The 14,182-nt window shown below is 40.6% G+C and overlaps 1 protein-coding gene across 1 annotated transcript in view; it reads right to left on the reverse strand.

The window, feature by feature from the left end:
- LOC116039357 (adhesion G protein-coupled receptor A3) overlaps positions 1–14,182 on the reverse strand; it is a 204,280-nt gene that overhangs the window by 149,296 nt on the left and 40,802 nt on the right. The window contains exons 3-7 of the mRNA XM_031284117.2: positions 11,781–11,852; positions 9,557–9,628; positions 9,305–9,376; positions 8,720–8,883; positions 1,939–2,152 (exon numbers count right to left, since the gene is read on the reverse strand). Coding sequence (XP_031139977.1) covers positions 1,939–2,152; positions 8,720–8,883; positions 9,305–9,376; positions 9,557–9,628; positions 11,781–11,852 — 594 coding nt within the window. The remainder of the gene's footprint in view (positions 1–1,938; positions 2,153–8,719; positions 8,884–9,304; positions 9,377–9,556; positions 9,629–11,780; positions 11,853–14,182) is intronic.

Genomic DNA, 14,182 nt, shown 5'->3' on the forward strand with positions numbered 1-14,182 from the left:
GAGGAAGGTCTGGCAATGCGAGACTATCATCTAGTCACACATAGTCATTTGATTTGATGTTAATGTAATATTGTTTAATGCAGCTTTAAGTAAGTACAAAGGTACTGTCAACAAAATGATAAGCCAACAAAAGCACCTTTTACAGCGATATACTGTAATATTGCTACTTATACCTTGATGTGTAAGCAGCATTTTACTGTTGTAGCTAGAGGCGGAGCTAATTGTCACTTTTTATGCTTTTAGGTACCTAAAACTATGCATCATCACTTGCATCATATCGTTTAAGCTGATTATGTTTTCTTTTTAAAATCTAAATCTGCAAAAAACTTGTGAATATTTCCTTGCACGGCAGCTGGATTGTTGAGATATCACAATATCACGGAGCTACTGGCAGCTACTGGCAGGTACGGGCGCGGTTAAGGTGTGTGTGAGACGGTGCGACAAAACAACAATGGCGGGCGTAATGACAGATGGTTCATCCAATCACCTGCCAGGTAAAGTGCCTGCCCTTTTCTATACAGTTTTCTTCAGACGGCTTCTCAGATGGTTCTGTGTAACAAACCACCTGGCTCGTCAGATTAAGTAAATATAGCTGTCAAATAAAATGTAAATTAAAAAGTGCAATATTTCTGCAGTGAGGTAATTAAGTATGTAGTAGCATAAACTTGAAATAATAGTATCTTAAAATTGTACTTAAGTATAGTACTTTAGTCTCCACCACTGTTGATAATGGATAATGGTAGGCAATGAGTAGTGACTGACAAAGTATTTCATTGATCCATATTAATTTATACTACAATCAAAATAAACTATGCCAAGAAACATCACTACTGAGACACTGAACCTTTACTAAAAGTGCCTTCTCTACCCTTTAATCCAATTATTCAAGGCAGAGCTTTCACCATAGGGATCAGTGAGAATGTCAAACAGTAAGCTGGTACATAATGAAAAGAAAGAAATATTGATATTTGTGGCGTTTGCAGTCAGGGGAATGGTATACCTTCCCAGAAATGGAGCGGAAAAGTAGCGGTCACTCCTGTTGCCAAATAAACCACACAACAAGAGGCGTTCTGGCCCTGTTGACACAGGGATACATTTTTCTGTCAGCACTCCAATATTTATGTTAGAGAGGCAGAGTCAGTGCAGGCAGCAGTTAAACTAATCAACAGCAATATGCTCCTGCGTCTGAGCCCTGTTGCCACGGCATTATGTCAAATGCATTTACCACACATACACACACACACACACACACACACACACACACACACACACACACACACACACACACACACACACACACACCCCACCAAGAAAACAAAGACAGAAAGAGGATGGAGGGTTGCGGCAACGTCTTCTATCAAAAAACAAATGTGCGAAACCAATATTGCCAGTCTACTTCATCACCGCAATTATGATTCAGCATCTGTTCCTCTTAGCGTGTGCTCGGCTCACGCCGGCGCGGAGGGATCGGCTGGACGGCCAATCTCTAGAGACGAGCCGCAGATTGCTCTGAGGTGTTGGCATGCTGCCAAGCCAATTCTGTCCTGTCCTTTCAGATCCTTATCAAGGGCGCCCATAAAAAAAGGTAAATCACAGCTCCTATGGGTGAGTGAGAGATGCCTGTGTGTGTGTGTGTGTGTGTGTGTGTGTGTGTGTATATGTTACATCCGTGTCTGTGTGGGACTTGCAGTGACCCCTGTCAACATGTGTGTGCTGAATGAATGAACATGAATTGTCTGCAAGTGTGGGTTTCTCTCTGTAACAGTATGAGACCGTTTTTGCAGCAGATTAAGTATTTGTGTGAAGAGTATTTTGACTTTATCTGCACGGATGGACTTACAAACATCCTTGGAAGTGTGTGTGTGTGTGTGTGTGTGTGTGTGTGTGTGTGTGTGTGTGTGTGTGTTAGTGCAACCCTCCTCTCTCCTCTGCGTGTACCTGGTGAGCAGGCAGCAGTCGTGAAGCAGGGTTTCCTCCACGTAGACGCCCCGGTCCTCCTGCGTGGTGACGCTGTGGCCATTGTGACGCCACCGCAGCTCCACCGAAGGGTCCAGGTAGGAGGCGGTGCACTGCAGGGGTAGACGGTCTCCGCGAAAAACCAGTTGTCTCTGGGAGGGGATGAGCTGGAAGAGGGGCATCTCCAGAGGTCCATCTGGAAGACGAGGAGAGGATAAAACAAGAAGGTTAGCTAGTAAACCTTCCCTTCCCCCTTCCAGAGGAGGGAAATGTAGAGGAAGAGAGACAGAGGGCATATTTCCATCCTTGGGAGAAAAACACAGAGGCAGAACGGAGGTTTTAGGGGATCAGTGTTGCAAGTGGTGTTAAAATCTAGCAATTACATGCATGAATTGAAATCAGACACATATGAAACCTGCACACACGACCACAAACACATTATTAGCGCATGCCCCTACACACACATACACGTGTATGCCGTCACAATATTATCAACACACACACATTCTGTCAAGGTCACACTCCCCCCCCTCCCCCCGTTCCCACATGTCGTTGCTGTTGCTATGAGAGATGAACAGCAGCTGATAAAGGAGAGGCCTTGAGCGCTCCCCTGGACTCTCCTTGACTCCTTACATGTTCACAATGGAAGCCTGCCACAACACCAGTGATATGATTACTTACCAAGCAGCTGGCTAAGTCCTCAAGACTTTTTGCCAGAGAATACGGCTACGATAAGGATGAGATTAGAAGACAGGGGAGAGTGTTTAGTCCGGTGCCAGAATACAGGAGGGGGTTTGATTTGTTGTGTTTTGCCATGTACTAACTATATATGTACTAACTATATATGTATATATGTACTAACTATATATGTGTATATATATATATATATATATATATATATATATATATTTTTTTTTTTTTTTTTTTTGTTCCAGGATTAGCCTTGCCAGCTCACTTGTACCACCTCGGGAAATCCTTTGGAGCGCGTTCGTTCACACAAGACATTTCCTTGGACACGCTCCAAAGAGCAGCGTAAGCAAGAGCTTTGCCTTCGCTTTGCCTTCGCTTGTATTCCAATCAATTGTGGATGTTGCTGCTGACAGGCAATTCGATACACGGGTCATAAAGTCTTTTATTGCTCCATGCATTGGTTTGAAAACAAAAAAAAAAAAACACTGAAAGATCAGGTGATGTGGTGAAATGTCTCAAACCCACAACTCAACATTTCCCTTGAGCAGAAAAAAGTAGCGAGCACAACTGTTTATGGTAATACATAACCGATATGCAATCACGGCGATTAACACGTGCAGAGCTGTGACCTCAATTTTCTACATAAGTAATTCATAATCATAGGTGCATAATCAAAAGTGCCATGCTTTCTAGAGTAACATTAAAAATCTGTCACTAATATTGGATCTTCCTTGATGACATCTCTGGGTAATTACTTGAGCTGACCCCGTTAGAGTGCTAAGACTCTATGAGAAGTCTGCAGCAACAGTTGCTGAGGCTTTGTTTTCTCCTGCGGGGTGACACGCAACAGACACAGCATGGGAGCCGTTGACTGTTGGCTTGGCTGATGCTGATACTGTTGAAACAACGCTTTGAGCCAAGGATCAGAGTGTGGCTGCTTGCTTTCGGCCGTTGGACACTGCCAGAGCAAAAGGCAATTATTGGTTTGGTTGGTGTGTGCGCGTGTGTGTGTGTGTGTGTGTGTGTGTGTGTGTGTGTGTGTGTGTGTGTGTGTGTGTGCGTGCGTGCGTGCGTTTGTGTGTAGGAGGAGGAGAGGAAGAGAGACAGGAACACGGACAGAGGCATAATGATATGTACGCCTGTATGTGCGAGTGTGAGTACATTAGCAGTGTGGCTCAGTATGTGGAACAAACACTGATGCACCCGGACTACCAGGGCTTTGTTAGGATACAGCTCATTTAGTAGTCTCTCTCAATGGAGCCTGGACATGCCACCACAATCATTAAAGACTTTGACAGTGTTCACTCAATTAACAAATGTCTTGAAATCCTTAAATGTTTGAAGAAATCAAAGCCCAATATGTACGGATTCAGACTGCTTTCATACTGCATGCATGTAATCCAGTGCATTTATATCTCATTAATAACAGTCTCACAGTTTACTGTGTGCTCTCTCGACACCGTCTCAGAGCTGTATTAAGTAAGAACATCCAACTGCTGCTGCTTCACGTTAAACAGCTTTTATTGTGAAGCAGCAACAGGAAACATAAAGTGTTTGTTAGCACTGACCACAACCGTTCATCAAAAAATGTGTCCGCAAAACAAGACAATGGCCATTTTTAATTTTTGGTTGAAACCTTAAGAATTGCAACGTTAAATTTGCCAAGCAGAAATTATAGTTTTCTATCCCCCCCCCCAGAAATAAGGAATTATATTAGTTTCAAAGTGGCATCACAAAACAATGTGTTAAGACTTTTACAGTTGACATTGATTTGGTTGACTTAATTGTACACCTATCAACTCCACCTCATATTCATACACATATTTATCTTCATCTGTTTCCTACTAAATATAAAACTGAATTAATCAATTTGTAAAAGCATTTTAAATCTATAACTGTATTAATCAAAAGTAATCATAACAAGTCTATAATTAATCACACACTGTCACACGCCAGGCTCCATAACTCTTTGCACCTGTTGGCATTACAGTTATTGTGTTAACTGTCACGATTTTGAAGTTCTGAGAATAAAGAAAAAGAATATATAATAAAAAAAAATGTATGGTCTGGACAGAAAGCTATATAGTAAGTGATAAATGAAGTAGCCTATTTCCTTTTTTTATTTTAATTATATTTTTTCCTTTTTTTATTCACAAAACAAAAAAGGTTTAACTTTTCAATTTTGAGCCATCCAAAAAAGGTTGCTCTCAAAGCAACTGATTAAAAAAAAAAAAAAAAAAAAAAGGTGTGTGACTGAACTTCAAAGACCCATGTGACAGACTATGTTGTTATATTTCATGATATTTCTATATCATTAAAGCATTAGAGGCAGACCACAGGCTAAACGACATTGGCCTGCAAGTGGAATGCAATTTAATGGCATGATGCCAATAAAAAGGCAAATGCACTGCTGTGTCATTGTGCAATAAATACTGCTATAGAGAGCAGAGGCATAACATGCCATGTTAGCTGTGGACTCATGGCTGTGCTGTGGCTCTCACCCCAGCAGTGTTAAAGAACCAGAAGGCCGTGGCTAGATGAGTCAAACAGACGCCTGCCCTGACCTCAACACAGGAAGCACCTGATCCTGGCAGGAAGCTGCGCACGCTCCTCCGTTCCCCCTCATCTACAGGCAGTACCCGACCTGTATCAGCTTAGGGACAAGGGCTCATTGCTGGAATGTATGGTGCAGACATCTGCTACCCATCAGACTGGAGCAGCTGGAGAAAGAAACCGATGCATCGTCTATGACAAGGCGGGAAATCTCAGTGGAGAAATATTAATATTTTGGTATGCGAGTGTGGAAGAGGGATATTTTCATCCTATAATTTTTCTTGATAACAAGAACCTCGAGTGAGCAATATCCCACCCACACAGCCTTAACAAGGTACTGGCCGGTGTACACGGCTGTACGACTTTCCCTTGCAAAGTCAAGCCATATGAAAATAACAACCATCAAATAGCATTAAAAAATATGGTTGTTAGAGCGCCGCACTGTATCCAATTGAAAATTGTGTGTTGTAAATGAATAAGGTATTGTAAGATGGAGTTGTGCTGTGGAGAGGCAGATGGATCCAAGCATGGCGAGAGCAGGGAGCCCAGAACGTTATCATTGTAATCCCATAATGGACGCTTTAGGGGCCTGAAAGGAGCGCTCCTCTTCCCACCACTGGATCCCACTTGTGGCTCTTTGTCTGTGGACTGCGCAGAATTACCCTGTAATTGCTTTGTATTGTTCTGTGTAAATGAAGAACACATAGAATTAGGATTACATAGAATAACTCCAGAATGTCTGTGGTGCAGACGTCTCAGGACGGTACTGTCTGTGTACATGCTGCAGACCGGGACACATTTTTCCTCATCAGTTCTCTGCAAACTGTGTCACACATCATGCATACGGTAAATGTCCATATAATGTCCCCTCACATACACACATGTACAAACACACACAGATATACCCCGCTACTAACCAATGATTTTCTCATTCCAGAGCAATATCCCCTGTGTGAACCAGATGTAAGGAGAAAAGGAGGATGATTCTATCACATGAGATACAATTCCCCTGTGGACCGCAGCATGGAGCGGGAAGATAGAGCATTCGAGGTTGGGGTGGGGGGGAGACAGGGAGGGAGGCACAGGGAGATTGCCTGTCTGTAACTGGTCTTGAAAAAAGTGAAAAGTTAAGACTCTTTCTCTTTACTGTAGCTTCCAGTCAGTATAGAGGCTGTTTTGTTCTGCTTATAATCTGTTTGATGCACCCACTGCTGATAGACACCATAGACTGCAACAATGTCTGTCTTAATCTTTTAGTCTTCACACTAATTTAGTCTTAAAATGTACTGTACATTAGCCAATTTTGCCAAAAGTGTGCATAAAAATGGTTCTTCTACAAATGTGTCAGCCGCTTAAAACTAGACGTACAATTTCACTAGCATTCTAAAAATAAAACAAGGATGAATACGTTTTAATACTGTTCAACTACAGTCTACCGTTGGCCACACAAACTTCAGTATAACGACTACCAGCTCAATTATATGCTTTACTGAAAGGGCTTTGACAGACAGGAAAGGCAGGAGAGAGCCTAGCTCATTTATTTTCCTGGCACAGATTTCTTCAGGTGATCTGAGGATTTGATTGAGCAACTTCTGTAGCACAAGCTCCTTCCTCTGGCCCCAACACAGGTGGTACATAATAGGGCCACACAAATACTGTATTATGAGACAATTTTTGCCGGGGGCTTTCTCTCTGGCACTAAATCATTGTCTTATATTAGGCTTCTCAAACCGTTCTCAGCAGGTGGAGAGCTAACAGTGGGGAGGGAAATCTATTATCAGAATACATCTACTTAATCATGTTCTCATTGTGCTAACCACTTGAAAATGCAATATTAGTGAAATGAAACGGTATATATCTAATGAATAGTCTCAGGAGGCATTTCTGTGTAAAGATATCCCATATCTAATACATTACTATTTGTCAGTGCTCAGCAAAATGTTAATTTTAAGAAACAAATTAATCTGAACGGGATATTTGCTTCTTCACTGCAAAAATGTCCAGGAAATATTTACGATATGAGCTTCCTTTTGCTTGAAAAACTAATTTGGCAGTGTGGTAAGATTGCTTAAAATAAAGTCAGCAAGCATGTCAATTTAGCAGAAGTCGTAAAGCAAGATCAAATTACAGTACCTAAACGATTACTGCTATTCTTGTTTCTACATAACATTTCACACTGGCACAGACCAGTATAGCGCCTTGCATTCAAAAGTCTAAATCTTGAAATGAGATATTTTGTCCCAAGATAAAGCTGAGAATTCATGCAAGCCAAAAGACAAACTTGAAATAAGATGTTTTTGTCTTGAAACTTCATACCTTAAAATAATGTCAATACTGGAGGTCCTGTAACAGAGGTCCCATAGATCTATCTAAATTGCTCATTAACACAAGTAAAGTAGCATTAACTTGGATTAAGTCTTGCATAGTCAGCACTATATAATCTATATTTAAAATCTTAATATAAGATTATCTCACGTACTGACAAATTTTAAAGCAGAGTATTTGCAGCGTTCTCATATAGGTAAAATGAAAGAATCTCTTAATAAATGAAGGGATGCATTGATATGCATGCAAAATGGACATTTAGGAGTTGTCTTTTATAGGAAAATTCCTAATTTCATGGAAACCAAGTCACATAATGTTGTATATTTACATGTTTTTCAAGTAGCCCTGGTATTATTCTCTTAAATAAAAGGATCCGCTTCACCTGTAATTTCTTTTAAAAGTAATGCTAATTTCTCCCTGATCTTAATCCCTTCAGAAGTTACAATACGATACAACTTTATTGTCAGCCAAGGCTGAAATTCTTTGTGCTGTAATTGATTACAGTAATTTTCCCTGATTCATGACTATAATTTTTATTTTTTTAAGCTTAGATACTGTTACTGGTACTAGCAAGAATAACACTAAGGTGTAAATAACATTAACTTTACATGTATTCTCTTTGTAACATGCATTTAAACTGCTACTGCTATTGTTACGGTGATATGATACTGTGTTTTGAGCTAACGTTAAATGCTGCTATTATATGGTTTGGCTATACCAAACATTAGCCAAATGGTGATGTTTTTAGCTTTGTGACTTTTGTTTCCTTTCTTTTTTTTAGCTCTGTGACTTAACAATTGGCAAAAAGGCTAAACCTATCTACAGCTATTGCTTTCTAGCTAACTAATGTGCAAGCTAGTGTTAGCTAGCTAGGTCTAAAGCTAGCAACAAGCAAAAAGGCTAATCCTACAGCTATTGTTGTCTAGTTAATGTGCAAGCTAGAGCTAGCTATCTAGGTTTAAAGCTAGCAGCAAAATGTATTTAACTGCAGGAATATTAATGAATAATGTGGATTATATAGAATAGTGCATAGTCAATGTGCTTTTTTAACACTTTTCAGGTAACCTTTTTCTTTTTTTAAACTCTAACGTTACTCCTTTATTTTTGCTTACATCAATTTAAGAGTTAATCAGTATCACCCAATAGTGCCCACTCTATGTTAACCTCACGCTTATATAATAGGACCTTGGCTTACCACATCTGAGCTGTTGTTCACGTTGGTTGCGAAACTCTAGTCCGTGGAGGTGGGTGGGGAACACACACACCGTGTCATTGCCAATCCTCACCGAGTTACTTCGAGCCCAGAGGAGCAGCCACTTCAGCTGACAGTCACAGAACAAAGTCTCAGTGCTGAAGTGTCTGTTGGGAAAACCAGCGCACAGTTACAACCTATGTGCCTCTGTTACTGAATGTGAACGACTTCATTCATCCTATAGGCGGACAGCAGGCATTTTGACACGTCATAAAGGAAAAACACAGGTGTAATTGATCAAATTAATTATAGTTTCATTTCATTTATGTGTGCCAGTTCCAGGGTGCAGGTATTGTGCATGCTGACTCACTGCTTACTAGCCCACCTATATGGAGCAGAGCCCTCGTTACTGTCATTAGTCACACCTGTGACTTTACTGCTATAAATCAAATATGAGCAATGAAAACAGCATAACTTCTTGACTTTTACCCTGGCCTCTGTAGCATGATCTATAACAAGGTCTTAAATACATTTTTTAACCACAACTTAGATAACTGAATGTATTATGTACATGTGTGGTTGCCTTACAGCACTCTGAGAGCCACGAGGTGTGTAAAGAGTCCCACGGTCAGAGTGGAGAAGATATTCCCAGATAAATTCCTGGTAAAAAGGTAAAACACAAAGCCATTCATCCAAAGACAGCTCACTCCTTGCATGCACTAAAGCCATACAACTGTATTTTGTTATACATTACTAAATCCGTATCAAACACCATATTCTGACAGTACAAATTAAGCATTAAGCTATGGAACGCATGTTTTCAATTTAGGGATTACTCACAATTTTGAGAGGTTGCCCAGATCGAGAAATATTTCAGGCGAGAGACAGCCAATCCTGTTTTTGGACAGGTCCCTATGAGGACAAAAAAGGTAAAGAGAGAAGAACATCCTTCAGTTCATATAGTGGAAATCAATTTTACTGAACTTGTAGTCAAAACAACAGACATAACTTGAAGTATCTGTGTTCATGCATGTCTTTTTAAAAGACAGAACTTAAACAGCTGTGAAGGCTGTTGGTAAACCATGTTTATTCATCTACTCAATTTCCTGAAATATCTATGCTGACCTTTACTCCTCATATAACCATTGTTGGCACACATACAACCTCACATACACACCCACGTGCAAATGCAGTGGGCTTCCGTATGCGAGTGGCTGAGCGCTGTCGCGTCCGTGGCTCCGTGCCCTCACACTTTCTAATTAAAGAGCTGCTTTGCTGGAGCAGCTGTGGGAAAATAAGCAGAGCACTCGAGTAATCACCAGTTGGGGAGCACTTAAATTAGCACTCTGCTGCTCCCCGAGCTTGGCGCACACGCGCCCCGAATCAGCACGGCTAACTCACTGCCTGCATCTCTGCCAGCCAAGATCCCACTAACTATCAGGCTACAATCGTGTCACTCACTCTAAAGCCTATATGTAGAAAGGCAGGATAACAGTAATCACCAGGAAAATTACTCAAGTAGAAGAAATCAAAAACAAAGACAAAAAAAAACTCATACATTTTTCTACAGGCCAAAATTATAACACTGCGCATATTATATTGCAAGTACATTTTATGTAAGTTGTATGTACATTTGAAAGTTTGTATATTAATAAAAACCAGAAGAAATAAAAAAAAACTTTGTTCTAATTAGTATTCAATACACTTAGGCGTTTTGCCATAAAATCCTGATTTGGTTTGGTGTGACCATTAGTTTATGGTGAATGGGATACTCTAAACAGACAGGTACTAACTGCAAGGTGAGGGTCAAACAACAGACAGAGACACCTGAATGTGGCACTTGCACTAAGCCTACTGTCGAAGGGGGTAGGCTATCATAACACAACTGTCCCTGAAAATTAGTGAAACTCTTTACAGCAAAAGGTAAGCCCCAATAAAATGTGTTATTCAACCTGCCGCGTTTCTTTATTCTTCCATCTTCATTTAGTTTCAACAAACAGTGATTCAAACAATGCTGACTTTTTCACAGCCCACTAGTCCGAAGATATTACGAATCCCACTATGGCCACGCCTAGACCCGCCCTTCAATAGCATTTATTGGCCAGGCGTCCATGCTTAGGCAAGGTAACGTAACCCCATTTGTACATGTCCTATCCCCTGACCAATCGGCTAACCTAACCATAACCACTCAAGGTCAAATGCCTAACCCCAACCAATTGAGCTGCTTCGTAGGGCGGGTCTTGGCGTGGATATAGTGGGATTCGTAATTTCGCCACCAAAGTTACGTCGGACTAGTGGGCTGTAGGACCAAAGGGAATTTTTTATTGAGAGGTCAGAACAATGGCGCGTCGGAGAAATGGGCAGTCCCCCAGCTGGCAGCAGCAAACATGCTAGCAGATTAGTTTGCTAGTGGTAGGGCTAGCTCGGCTAACCCTGGCTTTGCAGGTTGTAGTCGAGAGTCTCCCTATGGGTGCCAGTGTTAGCATGCCTTAGCCTAGCTACATTTAGTTACACTACTTGTGCTGTTAAACATTTTATCTCCTCAGTTATGTTGCCGGTACGGCCGGTTATGTCTTTAAAGCAAATGACTCAAGGATGAAGGGAAATGGAGAAGGGAAAAGAAAGTCAATGTGTCTTTAGCAAAGGTTAACTAGTCTTGCTTTAACACTAACCAGCAGAAGCTCAGTGGTTCCCCAAAATCTCAGAGGAGAAAGTGAGTGACACATGCTCTCCCTTTCACCTCCTGCTGGTGTGCCCTCTAGCAAAACATAAAAACCCTACAACTCTGCAGACTGTGGTCACACCAGGAAGCTCCCATTTGTGAATGTGTCTATATTAAGGAAGGCAAGGCTTAAGAAAGGCCATTGTGCCTTCACTTAGCATTGCCTGGACAAAGAAGGCTTAGAAAAGGCTAAAATAGTAATTCAGCACCTTTGCTTTAGTTAAACGTTTTAGTTCTCTCTTTACTTTGTACTGTAGACACTCCTTCTCGTTGTCTTTAAAGCCAGAGGACTTTTCCCCATGTCCCCTGGAGAAAGCTATTACAAGGCTTCATCATACTTACAGTCTCCTCAGAGCCAGCAGACCACGGAAGGCCCCATGCTCCACTGTGCTTATCAAATTATTCTTCAGGTCCCTGGAGAAGAGAGACAGAAAGAGCAATTAAGTCAGTGATTACTACCTATCTACATATCTGTCTGTCTGTCTACTGACATCAAGTGGTGGTCAGGCATTAGTTTTGAGGTGAAGTTCAGTTGAGCTCATGCTTGCTGACCGAAATAAACCTGCACCTTCCTAGGATTCATTCAAATGGGGATGATGATGTTTATATTGTTCACACAGAAGAGTGCAGTTTGTGAGTACGCGATCTGTGCTGCCTGCAAGATCCGACAGAGGAGCATCTCGCTGCAGTCTGCGGGAAGGCGGGGCTTGACATCAAGCTCCGCCCACATCCAAGTCAGTCTTTTTTTTTTTTTTTTTTGCCTACGTCGTCTCCCCAAGACGGTAGCAAAGCTGATATCCTCTTGTTTCACATTAGCTAGATGACAGAAACTGATGTAAGCTAAACACAAACATTTCATGCAACAACAGTGAACTGTAATTGGGCCTGTGTACTTTTTCGTTCATTTGATTTCCGATTTTGAAACGAAAAGAGTGGTTCAGAAATAACGTAAGACTGCTCCGGTGAAAGCCTTGTTTTCATGAGCTTCTGGGGCTAGCTGCTAGCTAGCTCGGAAGCTACATCTGATGGCAGGCAGGTTGCTAATTAGCCAATGCTAAAAAGTATGGAAGTACTAGTTTACCCTGCTTTCTATCAATATTCCTCAGTATTTGTCTCTTGGTGTAGTTTGCTAACATGTTCGTAGACATGTAAATGAACTGTTTACGTGCTAGCTAAGTCAACGGTCAACACCTTTTATATTGTAACGTGAAAGCTCAGGCTGCGTTAGCTTCAGCTAAACCACAGCCGCAACTTGCACTGCCCCGTTAAAATGCAACTTCAACCCTCGGATATAACGGTAATCACGTAGCGATTTTACTGTATCTAGACATCTGTATGTGTGTTTGACCTTTTGAAATACTTAGTGTGTTACTATGCAGGTAATATCCGAGGAGCGTCTTGCATGATTGTGAATTCTACTGAACCAGACTGAGAGACCATTTAAAGACTCAGGAACCCTTTGCAGGTGTTTTGGATTAATTAGCTGATTAGAGTGGGACACTTTGAGCCTAAAATATTGAACCTTTTCACAATATTCAAATTTTCTGAGGGTTTTCATGAACTGTAAGCCATAGTCATCAAAATTATAACAAATACAGGCTTGAAATATCTCGCTTTGCATGTAATAAGTCTATATAATTAGTTTTACATTTTAAGTTGAATTACTGAAATAAATGAACTTATATTAACAATATTCTAATTTTTCGAGTTTCACCGTATGCTTCTGGTTCACCTGTTAATTGTTAAAGCAAAATCACCCCTTTGTACATTTGGTTGTTATGACTGAATTCTTGCGGTTAATTATGAAAGTCCATAACGAAACAACACACCACTCTATTTTTGAGGGCTAAATTAAATGAAATATGGCTCGTTTTCCGTTTGAACACATTGTCATCAATATTAACAAGGTTTAAAATGACCCATTTTTCAAATTTGGATATCATTTCAAAATCAGAAATCAGTAGTAACTACATGAAAACTTCACTGTTGCATGAAATGTCATTTGTGTTTAGCCTACATCTTCAGTTTCTATCTAATGTGAATCAAGAGGCTATATCAGCTTCGCTACCAGGCTGTCTTTTTTTTTTTGTCTTCAAAAAACTTTATTATTCAAGTACAGATCCATAAACACATTGAAAACATTAAATGCATACATACATACACGAAAAAGGGGCACATGAAATTTACATTAAAGAGGTTGTAAGGCATTGTAAATGTTCAGAGTCTGGATGGCTTTCTTATTTGTTAGTCCTTTTTTAAAGTTTCAAAATATAATTTCATGTCATTTTTAAATTGGTGAACAGCCTATTCGGTTTTCTTTCAGATCATTTACATTTATAGATATAAAATTTTCAAATAAAATTAAAAGATTCAAAATAAAAAACACGGCTTTCATCCAAATCATTTTCTTCATAGTAAAAAATTCTACCAGGCTGTCTTGGTCCGTTCAAGCGTATGGGGAATGACTTAAGCAAAGAAAAATGGCTGACTTGGATGTGGGCGGGGCTTGATATCAAGCCCCGCCTTCCGCCGACTGCAGCGAGATACACTTGATCCGACATCCGCATGCGCAAGATGTTCGCAAATGCGCAGATGATGATCCTGTTTTATGACGATATACGACAACGCACGATCTGTGCTATAACTAATATAGCAATGAATCGCAAAGGGGAGTGTGGAGGAAACTGAAGGTTTGCAGTAACAGAAAGACTCAGACTTCATTGTAACCAAAATGGTGTATGTTC

The sequence above is a fragment of the Sander lucioperca genome, chromosome 15, assembly GCF_008315115.2.
Source record: "Sander lucioperca isolate FBNREF2018 chromosome 15, SLUC_FBN_1.2, whole genome shotgun sequence".
NCBI classification, from domain to species: domain Eukaryota; kingdom Metazoa; phylum Chordata; class Actinopteri; order Perciformes; family Percidae; genus Sander; species Sander lucioperca.